This window comes from Molothrus ater, chromosome Z (genome assembly GCF_012460135.2).
Source record: "Molothrus ater isolate BHLD 08-10-18 breed brown headed cowbird chromosome Z, BPBGC_Mater_1.1, whole genome shotgun sequence".
Lineage (NCBI taxonomy): Eukaryota > Metazoa > Chordata > Aves > Passeriformes > Icteridae > Molothrus > Molothrus ater.
The window spans coordinates 12,764,859-12,785,482 of record NC_050511.2 but is presented as its reverse complement, the minus strand read 5'-3'; the positions used below and the strand labels follow the sequence as shown (position 1 = coordinate 12,785,482).

At 38.7% G+C, this 20,624-nt stretch overlaps 2 protein-coding genes across 2 annotated transcripts in view; one reads left to right on the top strand and one right to left on the bottom strand.

The window, feature by feature from the left end:
- RICTOR (RPTOR independent companion of MTOR complex 2) overlaps positions 1-9,634 on the top strand; it is a 73,343-nt gene extending 63,709 nt beyond the window's left edge. The window contains exons 32-38 of the mRNA XM_036402621.2: positions 578-755; positions 2,069-2,153; positions 3,398-3,631; positions 4,727-4,879; positions 5,573-5,696; positions 6,579-6,717; positions 6,882-9,634. Coding sequence (XP_036258514.1) covers positions 578-755; positions 2,069-2,153; positions 3,398-3,631; positions 4,727-4,879; positions 5,573-5,696; positions 6,579-6,717; positions 6,882-6,956 — 988 coding nt within the window. The 3' untranslated portion in view covers positions 6,957-9,634. The remainder of the gene's footprint in view (positions 1-577; positions 756-2,068; positions 2,154-3,397; positions 3,632-4,726; positions 4,880-5,572; positions 5,697-6,578; positions 6,718-6,881) is intronic.
- Positions 9,635-11,832: 2,198 nt separating this feature from the next.
- Positions 11,833-20,624, bottom strand: part of LOC118699831 (oncostatin-M-specific receptor subunit beta) — a 30,702-nt gene continuing 21,910 nt past the window's right edge. The window contains exons 16-21 of the mRNA XM_036404024.2: positions 20,082-20,183; positions 19,462-19,641; positions 17,694-17,858; positions 16,428-16,506; positions 16,075-16,147; positions 11,833-15,119 (exon numbers count right to left, since the gene is read on the bottom strand). Of these exons, the coding sequence (XP_036259917.1) occupies positions 14,664-15,119; positions 16,075-16,147; positions 16,428-16,506; positions 17,694-17,858; positions 19,462-19,641; positions 20,082-20,183 (1,055 nt within the window). The 3' untranslated portion in view covers positions 11,833-14,663. The remainder of the gene's footprint in view (positions 15,120-16,074; positions 16,148-16,427; positions 16,507-17,693; positions 17,859-19,461; positions 19,642-20,081; positions 20,184-20,624) is intronic.

Here is a 20,624-nt window from a genome sequence, read left to right as displayed (position 1 = left end):
AAGTCAGCTCCACTCACTGTGTGGGTTTAAGTTTGTTCTTTGTGCATTCATGTTGAGCAAATACTTCCTCTGTGCTTGGGTGACCCTACTGGATGGCTCCTTTGGAGTATGGGAGGAAAAAAATGTTCCTTGTGTGTATCACTGGTAGGCTCAAGGTGTGCCTTTGCAGGGATGTGCCTGCTCAGCTCAGAGTTTGTGAATATCCAGGAAATACACCTTCAGTGCATAGGTACATTTCAAAATTAGGTAGTTAGGAGTTTAGAAACCCAAATCTTTACTGGCTGTGTCTGGGCTGTAAATATTCAAAGCTAGAATGTTGAAGAAAATACATAATTTTGCAGGATGCGCAGGACTTCCTGTATCAAGAATTAGAAAGGAATTGCCAGGAACGGCCAAACCATGCAAGACAATATGAGGCAGAAAAAGCAATGAGCCTATAGCTGTAATTTGTCCTAACAAGCTCTGAGATCTGCAGTGGGAGATGAGGATGGTCTTTGTGTCAGCAGTCCTTTTTACTTTTAATGTGCCAGAATGAGAGAGTAACTGCAAATGTGATCTATTTGTTTCAATGTTACAGGTTCATGAAAGCTTTAAGTTATGCTTCGTTAGATAAAGAAGATTTATTAAGTCCTATTAACCAAAACACACTTCAGCGTTCCTCCTCTGTTCGCTCCATGGTTTCTAACGCTACTTACGGTAGCTCTGATGATTACATTGGCCTTGCTCTCCCAGTGGATATCAACGAAATATTTCAGGTATGTATATGTTAACTGATTTGGTTCATTTGCATTTTCATACTGAAACGCAGTCAGCTGTTGCCTTTTCATCAGGATAGATTAAATCTAGAGAAATGAGGAAAAATGGATATGGTATTTTAAAGAAATACATTTTGGAGAGTTAGAGTTTCTTTTCTAACTGTTCTCACTTTTTTACACAAGATCACTAGGCTGGTTTGTTTTAAGGCAAATAATGGCAAAGACAGTGTTAGAGGAATGTTAAACAGTGGTTTTGCTGTCAGAGGAGTGTTAAACAGTGGTTTTGCTGACAAATTTGCTGTCATAAGATTTTTAGTTGACAGCTGGCTCTTATACTAAAATTAGCATAGTCTGTGCACACTCGTTAATTCTGCTTTAGCCAACCAATAATTGACATGTTCATCAGCCACCTATAAATTAGGTTCATAATCACACAGTTAACTCCCTGCTACCATGGTCTGTTTTAAATAATAGATTCTTTATATATATATCATTATAGTATTAAATTATATTGTCTTAACTTCGAAAATACATATATTTAGGTTAGAACAGATTATTTTCAGTGTCTCAGAAAATTCCTTCTTCTTTCTACTTGGTAGAAACACACTCCTATTTAACAAACTGATGCATCATAGGGTTTAATACTGTGTTACTTATTCATCAAAATCAGGACATGGTCTATATCAAAGGTAAAAGTGGTCTTCCTTATCTTTATCTTACTTAATATTTGCCTTTCAAATCTAAATAAATTTCTTACCAATCTCACAAAATTGCTAAACATAGGGCAAAATCATGTTAAATCATGTATCTGCTTCTGTTTTTCCTTTGTGAAATGACTAGTTTTTCTTTCTCCTTCAAGTCATTGTGGCATATTTGTTACCTCATTTTGTCTCTCTCAGCTCTCTTTGTAGTTGAGACATGCCTCAGCTCTACATTCTACAGGCAGCATTTTAGATGTCCTGGTTGCTTTTGTACTTCATTCTCAAGATCTCCAGTGGTGTTGGATGATCATGGACAGATTATGAACAGCCACTCTGGGTCACTGGTTCCTTACAGCCTGTCACCACCATTTAAAATCTGCTGACTCTTGATGAGCCTTTGTCAATAATGTTCATTCACAGATGTATATTTTTCTCATTTGGCTTTTCTTTAGTACTCAGGAGCTCATTCTTAATTTCTTCCTCTAATGATGCATTTTTCTTGAAGTGAAAAAAAGGCAAGATTTAATTTCCTCATAAAATGTAATTTTTTTTTCTTGTGTTTGATTATCACCTCTGTTATTTTCAATTTTAATTTTCACTTGGATATTCCAGGTAAAGGAAACCCCATATTTCCAGAAGAAAACTACACCTCCATTTGATGAGCATGGATCTAGGGTCTTTACATCTGATGCAGGAGGTACTGGTTTTAATCTTCTCCTGTAGCTTTCTGTTGTTTATTGGTATATTGGATGGATTGTTGATTTATTTGTTAATTTTTCTTTACAGAAAACATCATTTTAGCTAATAAACTTTGAGGACTGTGCTCTGGAATCAGGATAGCAGTCCATTAATTTCCTGTTTCATTTAGTTTGAGCTAATGTGTTGCTTCAAAGTTTGGTCCTGCTCTAAAAAAATGAAGGAAAACCTGCATATCTCTGATAACATGAGCTAATGCTGCTCAGTGTCTGATAGTGATGCTGTATTACAGGAAGTAACGAAATTTAAGCTTAGAAAAATATGAATCCCACATATTGAACTATTTCCCTTTGATTACAAGATCATTTATAGGAACTTATGGTATTAGATGTGTATTTCAGAAAGTAAATTGTCTTTCTGTGATGTGTCCATGTCAATTGATCAATGAAGATTATGGGATGAGAGAATTGCAAGTGTTCTAATGCCTGGCTTATTCTGGAATGTATCTCTAGAGAAGATAATGTAGGGTCTTAGATATGTGTTTTTTCAACTGAAAAAAAGAAGGCTTGACACTTTTTTTAATAGTTTATTAGGATAGCTGTTGTCCTACATTTTTGGGGGTTTTTTCCCCTTTAATATTATACACAAAGTTGATTTTGCTGGAAGAATGTCTCTGTAGTTTGCTACGTTTCAGTGTAAAGTAACTGTTGTTCAAAACTGTATTTGTTTGTTTTTTCCACCCAGGGAAGAGCATGTCACTAAAGTGTCTTCTGCTTGTTTCTGCATTGCTGAGTCTAGTTTCTTCCTGTCACGGTCACTAAGTTACAGTTTTTTAAATTGTGTTTATTTTTGCGTTGGTGCATGTGTAATTTCAACATCTGGTATATCGTTGTATTAATCTGGTTTGACACATGAAAATTGGTAATGTATTGGTGTTATGTGGGTATTAGTAATGTTGATACCATGTCAGGATTTACCACTTACCTTCTTACAGTGTGTGTATTTAGAGGTTGAATTCTGTCCTTTGTAATGTTTTGTTATATATAATAAGTTGGAACTAAAACTTTGTCTCTTCTCAAATGCTAACAATCTTGGGAGCTTAACCACTCCAGAAAAACACTCTATAGGTCTTCACATGCACTCTGTCCCCAGCCTTAAAAGGCTTGAAAGTGGAATTAATTGAAAGAGTTAGCACTGGTTGCTTGGTTTTGTGGGAGTTTTTTGATAACTGAATCTTATTTACAGGTCTTCCATCAGGTGCAAGTGATGTTGTCAAAAGCCCTTTTCAGATGCTCCGCCAGCAGATCAGTCTCACAGAAATAATGAATACCAGCCGTTCAGATGCCTGTCAGTTCTTAGAAGGTACCGAGGACACAGGGCTCCAGGAGCACACAGATGAGAACTGTCTTTACTGTGTCTGTGTTCAGATTCTGGGTTATCAGCCTAACACCAAAGTGAGCTCTTCCTATAATCGTGCAGGTTAGTGTTCCTTGTGGTGAAGTGTGTTAAAACTGAGAGAACATACTGGCTTTTGTTCATCTTTAAATAATCTGGTAGGGTTTTTGTTTAACCGACTATTGACCTTAAAATTATTTCTCTGATAAGCTCATTGTACAACCAGTGGTATTGCCATGGTAATTTCCAGCTTTCCACTCTTTAGTATTAGTAGGAGTAGCGGTCTGCTGGTTTCTTTAGTATTTCTAATAGCATGTCAAAATAAAAAATTTGAAACCTTATTTAGTACTTAAAATGCGTGTTCTGAAACCTGACACTTGCTGTTCAACTAATGAAAAGTCTGACATCAAATCAAGTCTGTGCCATAAAGTACAATGAAGGAAATCTGTGGAGTCTGTTGAAGCTGAGCTGTAATTTCTGTGATTAAGTCATCTTTTCTCATACTTTGAGATTCAGATGTGAGTTGGAGTTATTTTTTTGTAACCTTCTCTGCAGAGCTTGCAGTTACATGAGTTTTGTCAATTCCTGTGATGGAAAGATAATCCAGTAGTGGGTGCTTTAGTAGGAGCACTCACTGTTTTTACAGTACTGTTAGACATTTATTAGTAGCAATGTTGGCAAAGGGAGTGATGCACAAATGTGAGGAATGGCTCAGAGAGCTAAGCTGGAGGTTGAGTTAGTAGTAAGAAGGGGTGGCAGATAAAATCCCACCTATAGTTACAGGTGCAGCAGAGCCTGGCTCTTGCCAGAGCCCTTCCTGCAAACACCTGTGACAGTTGTGTGAACAAAAAAAAGTCTGCACATACAAGAGCATCTCTATTGTGTTCCATAAAATGGAGCATGGGTATATCAGTAACTATATCAGTACTATGTGTGATGGCTTCTTAGGCTTCCATCAGTGTCTGGAGAAGACTCCACTAATGTATTTTAAGATTTTTTTTTAAAAGATAATTTTGGAAGAGTTTGAATAATATTTGTCCCAAATCCACCATCTAGTTCTGAGCTGATTTTATGCGTAGTACTTAGTGCATCTTGCACGTTTGCAATTGTTGAAAAATAATGAAAGCATGTGATTTGAGGAAAAGTGTGAATAACAAAGGTACATCTTGTTTATGTCAGATTTTTCAGACATTCCATATACTGACTGGTGTGGGCAGACCATTCACAATCACTTAGATGTGCATTCCTCCAAATTTTCTGGAATTTCAGGCTGTAGTGATGCAGTATCCCATGGTTCAGCCAGCAGCACCAAGAGTACAGAGCTTGTATTAGGTAAGTCTGAAAGCCTTATGATTATTAGAGATTATCACTAATAACATATATTTTAGGCATTGTGAGAAACTTATATTTCACTTATGTATACTGCAACAAATTAATGCTCTTTATTAGACAAAAACAGAAAACTCTGAATAAAAACATCATCCATCTCCAGGTGGGAGAATACAGTTCTAAACTCTTCTCCCTCTGCTATACAGCATTTCTGCAGATTATTCAATACCTGACATTACAAGCAAATTGTCTTTTCTTCTACAGATGTTAATTAAAAAAAAAAGTTTAAGAATTATTGAATTACTGTAAAGATATACTTTATTATGTATTTGTGGATTATATTTTGAATTATGATAGTTTCTTATGAAGTAGCTGGTTTTTGAATTCTCCCATATCTGATAGAAGCTCATCCAGTTTGCAACATGCTTTAGTGATAACAATACCACTGTAACTTTAACTTGCAGGTTTTTCTTTGAAATGGTGGAAATATTTTTGAAAAGGTTGACTGTTTAAAGTCCTGAAAATAGTGGTGTTCTAAGTTCTAATTTCAGTAGAAATATTTTTGATAGATCAGAATACATATGTAAGTATGTGTGTTCATGTGTGTATGAAATGCGTAAACAGACTTATTGTGCAAGGTTAGCTCAGCCAAAGACAATTCTGTTTAAATCCACACTGTTTTATTTGTTTTCCCAGGAGTAAAGTCAATCCCAGATGACACACCAGTGTGCAGGATACTTCTGCGGAAAGAGGTCTTGCGTTTAGTTATCAACTTGAGCAGTTCAGTAGGAACTAAGGGCCATGAAACTGGACTCCTGACGTAAGTTCAGTGCATTACAGATACTTTAGCAACACTTAAGTATTCTCTTAAGGTCTCAGGGACCGTGAATAACCTCACTTCTCAAAAGTTGTCAGGCAGATAGGATTGAATGTAATGTAGAAGGTAAACAATTAATCTTTACATTGTTGCTCTGTGTTTATTATTTACTCTTAACCAAACCTTTTAAAATCGGTAGTTCAACTGTAGTAATTACATACCTAGTGTAGCATGTAGATAAAAGAAACAAATACTTTTTTATTTTTGCTGAATAATAGATAAGTACAATAACAAACCAAAAGTGATTTCTTGAGAAACCCAGCTCTACTTTAAGCAAGAGTACAACTCCTGAAAATAATTTATTTTTAAAAAATATTCAAATATGGGAATATAAATCCAGGGACTAAATGTTATAACCTGTAGGTTTTTGGGCTAATTATTTTAATATTGCTGTAGTTTTAAGACATTGGAAACCAACAACTGCTAAAAGAAAATGCAGAAGTGTATGGTTTAGTTTCAAAAATGCTTACAGATTTAAAAGATTAAACTAATCTTTTTCCATATTTTCATAACTGCTGTACATGTGGATGCCAATTATTTGATACACTCTTCTCTTTCCAAGTCTGTTATTTTAAGCCTAGGCAATCACAGTAATTCTGTACAACTTAAAAGCCGTATATTCTGTTTCATCTCATTAGCTTAAATTTCTTCCAGTTTTGTGCAAAGTAATGCTGTCTGTTGTGATGTTCTTACTGTGTCAGTTCTGGGATTTATAATTACTATACTGAAGAATTAATGATGACATCTTATTGAAAAGATGGGGTCTTTTTAATACAATGGAAATCTGTTCAAGACTTACAAAATTTTGTTTATTCTCTTGTTCAGAATTAAGGAGAAGTATCCCCAAGCATTTGATGACATATGCCTTTACTCTGAGGTGTCCTACTTGCTAGCACACTGTACATTTCGACTTCCATCCCGAAGGTTCATCCAGGAGCTCTTTCAAGATGTTCAGTTCTTGCAGGTGAGTGGAGGGTGCACTGAATGTACCAAAATGGCTGGCTGGGTGCAGATTCCATGTCCTGAGTAAAAGATGCTTTCAGATAGGTACATCCTACAGGAAACCATTTTGTGATGCCTCCTGAGTAAAATCTCTAGCAACATTAATACTCCATCCTTCCCTTTTAGATGCATGAGGAGGCAGAGGCTATTTTGGCAACGCCGACGCAACAGCCTGTAATTGATGCATCAGCTGAGTCCTGACCTCTGCTCAGGCAGTGCTCTGCATATGGACTATGAAATGCTCAGACAACCTCCCACTGACTGGATAAAAAGTTTGGAACATCATCTTCGAAACCTTCCAGAAGCTACTGGTACCTGAAGACTGAACTGAAAATGTTTTCTTCCTCAACCAATTACTGGCACAGTCATTTGAGCCCTTTGGGGATTTATTAGACATTACCTTAGTTTTAATAATAGGAATTACCAGTATATGCAAGAGCCGAGCACTGAACACCTCCACAAGTTTTCATTTCATTTTCTACCATAAACTACGATGAAATAGGACAACTTGCAGAGACGTTTTTAATTGACTTCCAATTCTGTTCCAGAGAAGCAGAACGATGCCTTGCTTTTTAAACCTGGACACCAGGAATCAGAGAGATGGGGGTGCATTCCACTGCCAGCGATGGGGAGCCATGCTGTGGTTGTGGGCACCAGGGGATTAATGTTAGCCCTTCTCTGTTGATTTTTGTACTGTTTATAACACTACTTTGGGGATTTGTAACTTCAGACAGAAAGAAATGCCTCTGAATCTGAGGTTTCATTAAGTTATTTTAATATTGCTATAGTTTTAAGACATTTTATTAGCAGTCTCTCCGATTTCATTGCATTTACCTACATGTATCTTGTCTGAACCAGTTAAGGATTTTCACTACAATTTGATTTTCAAAACAAGTCATTTAAACCTTAAAATGCTGAAATCAGATTGTTTTCCCTGAATACTATGCATGTGTTTGCAGTTTCTACATTCATGCTCATATAGTACAAATGTGGGTCTTACTCAACTACAATCCTTTAAAACGCATGATTTGTATCAGATAAGCAAATATTGTATAAACTGAACTTGAAGACATTTAGTCATTGCAGGTTTTGTGAGGACACTTAAGTATGGGTGTTTTCCAAGTTCCACGGAAACAGCTTTTTATAAAAACTAAGGTTTATTTGAATTTTCAATGGGTTAGTGATCAAGCATCAGATAGTACTAATAATTGTAGTGAAAAGCCTTAAGTAACAAATTTTGGAGCAGCTGTACTTATAATTTTGTACTGGTATTTAAGACTTGTTGCAAAAGTTAAATGATACAGTGACTGGTAATGATTGAAGTAGTTGCCTCTATCATGTTACTAGTGCCGTTTCTAAACTAGTAAGTGCAAGCTAAAAAAAAAAATTGTAGGAATCCCTGTCACTTTTATCATGGATCTAAAGACTCAGAAGCCTTTATATAAAGGTAGTATAAATATATGCAAATGTGTATAGTAGCATGGCCACCTTTGTTAGAATGCCTGTAATAGAGGGGATTACCCTTTGATTTTGATATAGGTGAATAATTCAGCTGGACTGTACTAAGTAGAACGTATTTTTATCCATTCACTCCTACCATTTTTTATAATTGTCAGATTAATACTTAAGTGAAATTTATCCTGATGCTCATATCTCTGTTCTTACTAGCTATGCTACTGGAGATTTCAATAAGTAGTCCTGTGAACAGTAACACACAATTCCTAGTGAAATGTAGAATTTATTTGTTCTTATTGGAAATTTCATGACGTCACATAAGCACTGCTTTGCAGCTATCACTTCACTGAGTTCTTATGTGCACTGCATACCATCAGGTTCTGGTAAAGCAGACTGTAAGTTGCTGCTCGTAGTCAAATTTAGTTCCTAAGATTATCTTTTCATGAGTTCCCACTGAAAGGAGCAAAAAGAAACTGATTGAACTCTTCTATGGTCATTGACATAAATATTACATCTGTGTGTCAAGACATGTTTGAAATGTTTAGAAAACACACCACACCAGTAACTATTGGGCTTCTGGTCATGAGAAATAAATGCTTCTGTAAAACCAAAATGTCAATCACAGTAGACCAAATAGTGGTATAAACTCCAAAGGAAAATAATGTAGTTTTCCCACAAATGGGGATAGCGTATGTTATACAGTAGTTTCAAACACTACCTCAGTTAGGCTAGAGTAGAAGAGATTTGTTTTAATAACTAAATGGGGTTACATCGAACAACTCCATGTTATTTTTCTGCAGTTAAGGCAAAATAAACAAGTTTTATCACCTGTATTTAAAAAACCCACCTCTCTTCATTTCTTAAGTTTAACCCATAGCACTTAATGTAGAAAGCATCATAGGAAGGCCTCTGATTATAGAAAGGTAAGCAAATATACTTTTAAAAGAATCTCCATCCCAAAATGCTCATATGTTCTGAATAACGCGCTTGTGTGGGGATCCATGACAACAGAAACTTGACATAAAAAATTATGGCTGCAAATTCAGTTATAAAGCGTGATTTCTCTTCTGAAAGTGTATGAGTGTCAATAGATTTCAGCAAGTATGCATCAAGGATGTTAAGTCTGTATTGTACATAACATACATTTCTAGAAAATTAATTTACACATTGACATTAAGCTCACATTGATGTTTCACTTTAATTGGCAGATGAAGGGGATACTGCTATTGAAGGAAATTTATATTGGCTTAGTTATAAACTGTGAATTTCTAACTTTATAGTTCTCTTTTTTTTAATGTCCCTTTCAAAGTCCTTATTTTGGGGTTTTATTTGTATCATGAGAAACTTTGAAAGAAAGCTGTAGTAAATAATGATTGTGCTTACATTAGCCCTAATAAAAAATCTCTTCCACTTCTCCTAGGGAAGCTGACAGACCACCCACTTTTTATATTTCCAGTCTGAGTGATTGGTGATAATGCTCAATAAACGGTAATGTGTGTAGCATTCACTTACACTGTATACAAAGGCACTTTGGTTGCTGTGGCAAAGAAAACTCCTCAGGAACTCACACACAGCTCAGAGGCGGGAGCTGCTTCAGGAGGGAGAGGCTGCTTGTGGAACCAGTCTCAATTAGCAGCAGCTGCCTGATGTCTCTGGGTCTGCTCTGACAGGCAGGGGGAAGGGGGGCCCTTTCCAAGGAGCAGAGAGCCGACTCACCTCCGCAAGGGCCCGGTCCTCTCCACCAAGGGAAGCAGGACGAGCCGAGGGGCTCGGTGTCTCCTTTTGGGGAAGGAGAACTTTTCACCTCTCTGAAATTCAGAAATGCAGAACACTCCCAGCTGTTGTGGACACCACTTGGAGCTGGAGATGATCAGGCTTTGAAGATCCCAACTTGTATGTGGGGCCCCTGGCATGTTGTGCTTGAAACAGTTGCTTTTCCTCATCTGACAGCTCTTGCTTGACTGACGTCTGACAAACATGCCCTAAATGTGCTCTCTTTGTGGGGTGGTGGTGGTTTTTCCACAAGTGGAGTCCTAAACAATTCACTAGTTTTGGGCACAGTGGCTCAACACACTGAGGTAAGCTGCCCTTATAAACATTTAAAAGGCACCTGTGAGAATCATATCTTTTTGATTTCACTTTGAAACACACATAGTGGTCTGGAAAGGGAGTTGTGGTTTGCAGTGAGACTGAAAACAAAACCAAAGTGCCTCTCCTAGGTGTCCGAAGAGTAAGGTAGCTATTCAGGAGAAATGCACTAACCAAATCTGGTGAGGGATGGAAGAGTTGCTGCTCTGTAGTCTGTGCCTTGGACTTGGTGTTTGGCAGCAGGAAGCTGGCAAAGCTTGTAAGCAAGCATGAGCTCAGGGGCAGCAATCGCAGCAGAGGAATTCTCACCAGGCTCTGAGGTCCCGCTCACCTCCCCCCAGTCCTGCTCTGAGCCGCTGTGGAGCCATAGGAATGCAGGTCCAGCAACTTTTTTTTTCTAAGTCACACTTCTGTTACCGTGTCCTTATGAAAGGTGTACAAAATATATGTGAGAGCAAAATCTTTACAACTGCAAAAGACTTTTGAGGACATGCTGGAAACCATGTTTTTATTTTTCTGGAGGTCTCCAATCTGCTTGGTTTTTGTTCAACTCACAATAGTTCCCAGCGTAGTTTTGTTTTAAAGAGATTTATAGTCATTAACAAATGTGGATTTTCTTTGGGTTAATTTTGTAGCGTAGATGGACAGCAATGCCACAGCATGCGGAAATTGCACCTTTTGCTTGAGTTGCTTTTTAAAATACACTATTTTATTTGCAAAATGTTATTTATGCCAAAAAAATGTAACTTCATTTTGCCACTGAATAGGGTATTTCAGCATAAGATGCTATGTCTAAAGGGGAAAAAAGTTCCTTCAAATTTACGCTTTGTAAATCTAATTGAAAAATTGTTCCAATCCTGGGCTGTCAGCATCCCTAAAACTGCATTACAAGACATTATCTAGATTAATCATTCTGATCTGAGAGAAAGGATCAAGAAAAATCTCAATACGTATTCTCCCTGTGTGGTCATTTTTTTGTTTAGTAATACGCTGCTACATATTTGGAGGTTCTAGTGTTTGTAGGTCACTGAACAGACATTGAAATCTGATTTATATTGTATACCTGTAACATAGAAAGAAAAAGTATTTATATATTTTACGTAAGAATATTGCATTGAGCTGTGTATAATTTAAACAGAGGCTTGTCACAAAATGGTATTGCCCATCTTGATTTTTTTGTGTTTTCCTTTTTATTTTTCTTTTTTTTCTTTTTTTCTTTTTTTTTTTTTTTTGTATACTGTGTACAGTTCATGTCAATGAGCATTAAAGGCCTCCTGAAGCGTAGTCTTATCAAAGGGATGCATTGTTAATAAAATGTACTTAAACTTCTTATAGTTGTTCTGGTCTCCTATGTACCTCTCAGCATTAGAAAGGGATTGGAATTTAATTCATATTTGCAAGTTACTAGTTAACTAGAACAATCAAAAGCAACAATCAATCAAGCTTCTAGCTTAACTAGAACAATCAAAATAAAACTTTTTGACCAAAAAAAAGTTTTTACATTAATGCGTTATAAGACACACAGACTCTTAAATAGTTCACACACCATTTTTATTTTTAAAATTTAACATACTGAGAATGATGTTTAATTATGTGATGGTTTAAGTATTAGCATTTCAACAACAGCTGTGAGTGTTGCATTACGAACAAAAAAAAAATAGAGGATTACAGTTCTGAACTCATTCAACCATTAATGCAAGACAGATGTTTTAATATATAAAAATTATACACACTTGTCCACATATGCCAAAATACTTCTCTAATCTTCAGTTCTGGTGCCCAGACTGTGCCCCTTGGCACAAAGGCATTATTATCCTTCCTGGAATCCTCCATTTGTGTACATTTTGTGCACAGGAGGTTTCACAAAACACCCCCCATTGGAGCCAGGAAGCCGAAGGGTTTATAGGGAAAGAGAAGCCAGCTTCTCCTTCCCTCACCCAGTGACCTGGAATGTGGTCAAGTGTGTCACTGCATCCAGATAATGGAATTTCATCAGAGCAGGAGGATCTCCCTGGGAATGGCCAGGGCACTGAGAGGTGAGACCTCAGCCAGGCCTGTGTGTCTCACCCCACCATCAGGAAGGCACGACTGGCTGAGCCCACAAACCCCTTCATTCACCTCCTGGGTGGAATTGCTGCAGCCAGGCCTCAGTGACAGCAGCTTTTTCACAGCTGGAGTTGTGCCAGGTTGCAGCTGTCCCCCTGGCAGGAGGAACTGCAGCAATGTCAAAATTTAAAATCCTTTGCACGATACGCTGATTTCTTTGACTGATATCTATATCTGAATTCCTTAGTACATAACTCTTGATTTAGGATACCTTTTCAACATTTTAGAATAAATACACCTTTTTCTGAAACGTACAGCTCAGAAGTTTTATATTGGTCATGGCAAAGCAGCTCCCTTATGTTTACTGGCCTTTTTTCCAACAGTAAAGCTTTTAAGCTACACAAGTACACACCGTGTGATGAAGCATTCTGGAGAAGCAAAAGTTCCAAGCTGTAAAGATACTGTGGTATCAAGCTTTCACATGCATTGCTACTCAAAGAAGAGGCTAAGGAGGAAGTTTCCCTGGGATGTATCTGTCAAATCAGCCTTCTCCCTTACCCTCCCTGTTCTCTTGCCCTTCAGCAGAATGTGCCTGGCCGTGTTTCCTTAATTGGCTGCTGGAGGCTGGAAGGAAGGACCATGCTGAAAACTCTTCTGTACCTCTCAGGCCACCTGCACCTGTGCACAGCAAACGGATGGACATGGCATGGTGTGGCCTGAACACCTCCAACCATGTCTGCCCATCCCTGTGTCTGTACCTTTGTACCTCCCCTTTTCCTTCTCCCTCTGTTTGCAGGCAGTGCTTGTCTCAGCCCACAAGCTGTGCAAGGTCTTACTGCTTTTCCTGTTGCAACACAGCTTGTGACATTACAACAATATCCGTAAGCAACAGTATAAAAACTAGATACTGTTCAGTTTCAGAACTCACTTGGTCTGCAGCTGGCTTGGTTTCTAGGAGTGTGATTGGCTAGTTAAACATAGGGAAGGCAAGTAATTGCATTTTAGCAAACAAGCTGAACATCAAATTGTCAGACACCCTTCATTTGTTTCACCTTTGAGAGTTCCTTATCCTGTGCTCTTCAGTTGAAACCATCACTTTGTGACAGATTCCAAACAGCATAAGGGAGTAAAACCAAAGGGTTCCTTGTGCACTGAGGTAAATCTGACAAGACTTTCAGCTACAATTCCAACTCTGCTGCTTCATTACAAATGTACAATTTCCTGAAATCAAAATGAAAGGCCAAATTCACTGCTGTCTACTGCAGGGATTCTGAGTGTTAAAATAAGTATTTTTTTGGTTTTGTTTTTTTAACAAATGCAAAAGTAGTGTTGGGAGATCTAGATATATGCAGCCTGAATATGATGTCCTTCACAAAAGGGATTCATACACCAGCCATGTCTGGTTGCTTGGTTGGTTGGGGCTTGCTGTGGAAGTGCAGAGGTCAATGCCAGAAGTTCAGCTCATGTACACCAGCAGAGACCTTGCCATGTGGTACCACTCCTGTCCTGCTGGAAAATTAACTCCTTTCCACCTAACTCCCTACATCTCTTCAATGTAAGACGATCTTAAAGGGTCTTTAGGCAGAGAAGGCAGAAGTATGAGGAACCCCAGCTGCAAGAAAAGGAAGCAAGGGTCTTCCATAAGAAAATCTCTTTTCTGTGCTCTTTCACACATCATGTGTAGTTAGGACACAAGTGAAATAAAAGGATGATTACTGGATTTGGGTGATCTGGGCAGCACTCCTGGGGAAGTCAAAGTCCCCTCAAATGTTCTAGGAATGAGCCACACTGTGTGCAGGTAACGCTTTTACAATCATTCCTTACATTGTTGGAGAGACAGAAAATACAGCCCAGCCCCCAAAATGACTGGGTAATGCTCCACGCCCAGCAGTACCCACTGGCTGGGGTGGCCAGAGTACACAGAACACTGCAAGAGAAATACACTTCTTGAGCAGCACAACCTTCCCCCTTCTTTCATTTACTCCTCTACTTTATGAATAGTTTAATCTCTGCAAAATAAAGCAGTTGTCTGCATCAGCCTGTGACAGATTGCTGTGATGTAACGTGCTGCATAACACAGGCCACAAACCAGCCTATAAATCTCATCTAAAGCCCGTAAGTTGTAATGGAACCATAACACACACGATTCCTGTGCAAATCACTACTCAAAACTGGTCCAGGAACAACAGCTTTGCTGCTATTAATGGAAGTCAGGCATCTGGGCTTGTGAGAGCCCTAATCACAAGAAGTTGTGGCTTTAGAAATTCTCATTTATAGTGTGGAGCCAAACACTGGATGGACTCACTGGAGGACAGAACATTAAAGCCTCCCCCCAAGCCAGCATGCATCTGTTTGAGAGATGTATTTCAGACTGCTCTTTTTCTCACCTGTTTCTCTGGTGGTTGAGGCTGCATCCTCATGAAAAATATCTGTGTAGCATTGTGGCTGGTACAGCACCACTGCCTGGTCTGTCTTGCCTGCTTCCAGTGTCTCCGGTATTTGGTAGGGATCAGATTCAGCCTCAAGTGGAGAAGAATAAGCAAAATTCTCAAAACAAGTATGAGTTTGAGGTGTAGATGTGGGTGCAAAGTCCCTTGCTACATTTTCACTAGAGTAAATCCATGAAGAATTGTGACCATCAGTGTTATCTTCAGTTGGTGTTGAAGATACCGGGCTCCAGGTAACAGGATGCAATTTATGAGCATCAGCATTACTGTCCATGGCCAGCATGTCAGGAAGGCAGTCATTTATCTTCAGCACTTTCTCAGAATCCATCTGCAAGAGAATCATTAAACAAAAAAATTACTCAATGAAAGAAGCCCAGAGTCAAGAAAAGAGAGTGATCACTTTAAGGAATTCTAATATTCCTACACAGTGTTTTTTAGTTTGCACTTTTCAAAAAAATTAATTTGAAGGAAAACTCATGTAGAGGATGTCCAATAGAAGCTGTATGTTATGTAAAATTTATCAGATTATTTATTTAAGTAAACTCACGATGACTGTATTTGAGGAAGGAACCATGTCCCTCTACTCTAAAGACTTTGTCAGGTGTTTGATGTGTGCTGGCTGTAGTTTGAGGCAGAAGCAACTGTGAGACAGCAGCAGTGGCTGTTAGGTGTACTTCACTCCTCGCTCTCTTGCTGCTGTTCAGAGAACACCAGCAGCTCCACCTGTGCCAGGGCAAAGGCTCATCACACATGCAGCAGCTCCCAGTTCAAAAGGGCTACAGAAGAAGCTGAAGGCCTTTTGCCAATCCTGTTCTCCCAGCCAGGCGTGGCAGTGCCTGGCAGAACCCCCTGCATCCTCCCAGGGCCACTGCACAGCCCTGCAGTGTCCGCCCGAGGGCACTGGGGCAGACACAGCCCCCGGGCTGCAGGGAAGCCCAGGATCCTCTGGGCTGCTCTGAGTTCAGACAGTGCAGGGGTTTGAAAAGTAACACTGAAAGAATCACCTGCTGATCAAAAGATTTAATTTATTCTCCATTTTCTTTTTGTAGCAACAGACTGCAATATAAGCTGGTCATTGCAGAGTCACACGGATGTCAAAAGGAGAGTTTTCCACTAAACGGTAATATTAAACTCTGTTAATTTGTGTATAATGATTAAATGTAGTCAACACAAAAACTGACAAGAAGTTAATATTTAAATGCAGTCAACACAAGAATATTTTTTTTTAATCTCCTAAGCAAAGAATGTACAAATTAAAAACTCCAGATTTTCAGTGATCTTACCTTAAACTCTTTGAATGACAGCACTTTGCTCTTGTTAGGACTAGGTATTACAGGACAGCACCACTCCTTCACCCTGGAAATAAGAGACCAAAGCAAATGAATTTTTGTTCTCCTATAAAAGCACACTCAACCAGCAGAAGCCACCCACAGATGTGTACAGGCACAGCAGCAGATATCAGTGTCTCAGAAACACCACAAGCCAAGTACTTTAAACATCCACACAATCAGACAGCCAAAGGAAGAAAAATGAACGAGGCCTTGCAATGGGCTGGAAACAACAAGCTGCAGCAGTGGTTTGTGAATTAGATTAGTAATATTCTCTGTGTACAACAGAAACATGCATTACAACTTACCACTTCATCTTCCAGTGGCAAATAGCTGCTACTAGGGTTGGAACTATCACTAGCAGGAATATAAAGTACAGCATGTTTGCTGTGGAAGAAAAATACTTTAAAATTTAGGTTTTAACTTCTCACATGTTAAATTCAATTTAGCTTGAGTTTCTGGGGCAAAAATAGCATCAAGTCTGCATGGGATGCCTACCACTAACTCAGCAGTAAAACTGTGTGGTCCATGGTTGCAAGGTAGCTTGGCTGGAGTTTCTGGGATAACTCTGTAAGCCTTTAGACCTTGACTCCCTTTACCAGAATGGAATTATAACTAGTTTTCTTTTTATTTGCCCTCATATTGGCACCTTAGCTGTAAGAGTAATTTTCAAAAGTGAGGCAATGATATAACCTCACTTAAGTATTGTTTCAGGTTTTCTCCCAGACCTGCAAAGAAGACAGATTTTTACTGTGAGACATGAACAACATCTGTACTTCCATTTTGGACTGTCTATAGCAAGAAAAACACTACACAAGTGTTCAAGTTTCCTAGAATTTATGCTGATACAGGGATCTCAGTATTTCCTCCTAGCTAGAAGACAGCCTCGGGCTATGCTGTTCACAAACAGCTGAGGCTACCCTTCCCCTTCATCTCCAGACCTAACAAGTTTTTCAAAACCAGGCATCTCTAGTCTGGATCCTAAGTTTCACAACCATGCTGACTGGTATTTTCAAGGGAAAAATACCAAGTGATTTCCTCTTCTTCTTTGGTGATCAAATCTGCCCAGTTAGCAAACTACTGTGCCCATGCCAACAACCCTTCTGTACTGACTTATGAAAGAGTGAACTTGGCAACAGTTTTAAAGACTGATGAGAGTAAGAATCAACATTAGAAGTTCAAGAGTCCATACAGGAATTACCTGTTTGCACAGAAGTGTGTAGGTTTTTCCCTATATTAGAAAAACAGTTGAATCTAAACACAATTCTTCAATGAGTTCTAACAAACAGGACTCACTAGGTATGCAAATATGCATATATTGAGCTATTTCCCATAAGGATATAAGACTTAAATAAAGATGTAAATTAGGCTCACTTTAAAATTTAGAAAAAATCCTTTCTACTTAGAAGTATCAAAATGCCATGTTGATATGCTCGTATCATTTCTCAGTTGGATTGTTTCTTAAGTGAATGTTGCATTGAATTAAATGCTTTCCCTTATGAAGGAAGATTATTACAACATTTTAAATCATCCCATCCTTCTGCTCGGGGATATTATTCACAGCCAGTACTCACAGTTATATGGTGTATCTATGTATCTAAAGTTAACAATGGGAGTCTCTCCTCCACCTGTAAATGCTTTAACCACTATCTTGTATTTTGTGTTTGGCATCAGGTGTTTCACGGTGTATCTCTTTTCTTCTGGGTTTTCAATTGTGTATTTACATAGTTCTGATTCATCTAAAAGAAAACAGATCAGACAGGATCACAGAATGTTCTGGGTTAGAAGGGATTCTAAGGATCACCTAGTTCCTTCTCCTCTTCCATGGACAGGGACACCTTCCACTAGACCAGGTTACTCAGCCCCATCCAGCCTGGCCTTGAACACTTCCAGACATCCCCAGCTTCTCTGGGCAACCTGTTCCAGAGCCTGACTACCCTCACAATAAATCTTCTCCTGATAGCTAATCTAAACCTACACTCTTTCTGTTTAAAACCATTACCACTTGTCCCATCAGTACAGGCTCTGGTAGGAAGTCTCTCTGCATCTTTTTTATAAGCCCCTTGTTTGGTACTGAAAGGTTGAAATAAGTTGTCCACAAAATATTACAAAACCAGTTAAGTGAAATAACAAAACATTTGCAATCCGCCTTCTTTGTAATTTGCAGGCTTTCCTCCGGGAAGGATGATGCATCCTGACTCACTGCCACTGGGCTGGACTCACATCCCTTCTAACTGGACTGGCCACAGCATTGCCCTCCTCTGGCAGACACTTAACAACTTGTTGTCAAAGACTGAAACCTGTTTATTTTAATTTCATTTTCCTCGAGCATTGTACCAGAATTATTTGAGTTTTTCCATTTCTTCTTTTTATTTACCAGATTCTTTAGCCCTCAAGCTTATGTCAATTTCTTTGAAGACAATCAGAAGCAAGAAACCTCTGTCTGAAAAAAGCTCTTTTGCCTCTCTACTGTGCAACTCCCAAACCCCAGGGAGAAAAGGGTTAGCTTATTTCTGCTGTTTTCAGTCACACCCCTTGTCTGCTAGCAGAACTAGTGAAGCAGAAAATCTTTGATTTAAACTTTTTAAAGTGTAACTGGGATTACTTACAGAATTATGGTGCTTACATGGTTAGTTCAGTTCTGACAAGAACTGCTACATAAGCCTCCCTCAGCTCAAACTACTTTTCATCCTGGCACTAGTCTAATCAGCAGAACACAGGACATGACCCAAGCAGAAGAAGAGGAAAAAAAATTCTTTTAATGTGTTGGAAGCATCTGAAAATTATAATGGAAAGGTCTGAGACAAATTTGTGGCTTTGTGCCACTTCACAGCTCAGTCCCACTGAAGGAACTCTACTGTAGAGTACACACACAAATACTTTCACTAAAAAAGAATTTACATGGGGAATTTATACAGTGCTCCAATTTTGAAGAAATAAATTGTATCCCATGTGTTTCTAAAATACCCCAAATCCTAATAAGACTAACATGCCCATGACTTCTATCCAAGTAGACCACAAACAGATGTTTTTCAACATTCATCCAGAACTCACATCACAAGAGGCAGATCTCCTCCTATAGTGCCAAAGTCTTTTCTGGAGCTAAAAAAGGAGTCATGGACAACAGGATGTGGGCTGTAAATCACTCTAAAGCCAGGAATCACTTCTGTCTACCAGCACCTCAAGCACAGACAGGAACCAAAAGCAACAAGTGTTGAAATCTAGAGACAGCTGAATGAGCCAGCCAGACTGCCTAATGTGAACTTTCTAAGATGCTGCAATACCAACAAGTCTTCCACCTGCATCAATGGCAGAACCTTCTGTAGCAGAGAGCTCAGTTACCTGAAAGAATGTGCTTTTTTGATCCTTTCAAATTGCAGTTCCCTTGTATCGGTGACACATAAACATGGTAGCCTCTTACAAAACCAGGCTCTGACTCATTTGTGAGATAAGAATCCCAAGACAGTGTTACTGAATTGTAAGTCAGATCAACTTTTCTCACAATAGGGTCAAGATGAGGAGCTGGAAGAAAGGAAATTCGAGTTAAACTTGCAATTATTCTTCAAGACTGTTTTCTCTTATCATTTGAAAAATCCACACTCCCATGTGGTGTTTATGTTTACATCTTTCTTGTATTTAAAAGCTGAACAAAGCCAAAGTTCTCTGCAAAAATGTCAGCTTCACAGAGCTTTCATGCATCCATGTAATACATGAAGCAATAACTGATAATCACAGCTTTGTTCAGCTCCCCTAATATACATGGGCTCTACCTGGTCACTGCACTAGCCAAATATCCTCCATGTAGGACCTGTATGTTGATATAGAACCTTTAAATGCCTCACTAAAGATATAGAAAGAACACAAAACCTCCAATTTTATCGAGCTGTAGGAGGAGGCAATTATTCTATTTGTGACAAATCAATTTAGCAAATGCACAAGCCCCAAATATGTTGCCAACTTACGCAGCTCCTTAAGATAACCAATCTTCTTTTCCAGTAAGGAGGCTCTATTAGCAACAGATCCATAGATGTGGAATTTATATCTCACTCCCGGCACAAAAGCAGCTAGAAAACAGTTGAACAAATATAGGCTATGGTTTGTCTTTCAATATTACTTTTCTTTAATTGCTTCCTACCAAGGTCAATAACCTATTAGACACCTTCTCTGAGTGCTATTGTGCTATTAAAGCAACTGAAGGAGACAGAGGGCAAGCCAAGTCTTGATGTGCATCACGTGAATTAAACACATTTATTCCATCTGCAAGAGAGAACTAGGAGAGAGGTTTATATATATTTTTTTTTCCTACGTAGTATTCAAGGTGACTGAACAATAAACTCCAAATGCACCAAAAAGAAAGACAATTTAGTTTACATTTATGGCACAGGCAAAGGTTGTGTTTTGGAATATCTGATGCAGGAAGACCACCAGGTATCAGGATTCCTTGTTCTCCTCACTGACATCCCCTCCCATTCACATTAAGCAAGTACAAACCACTGAAGAATTTG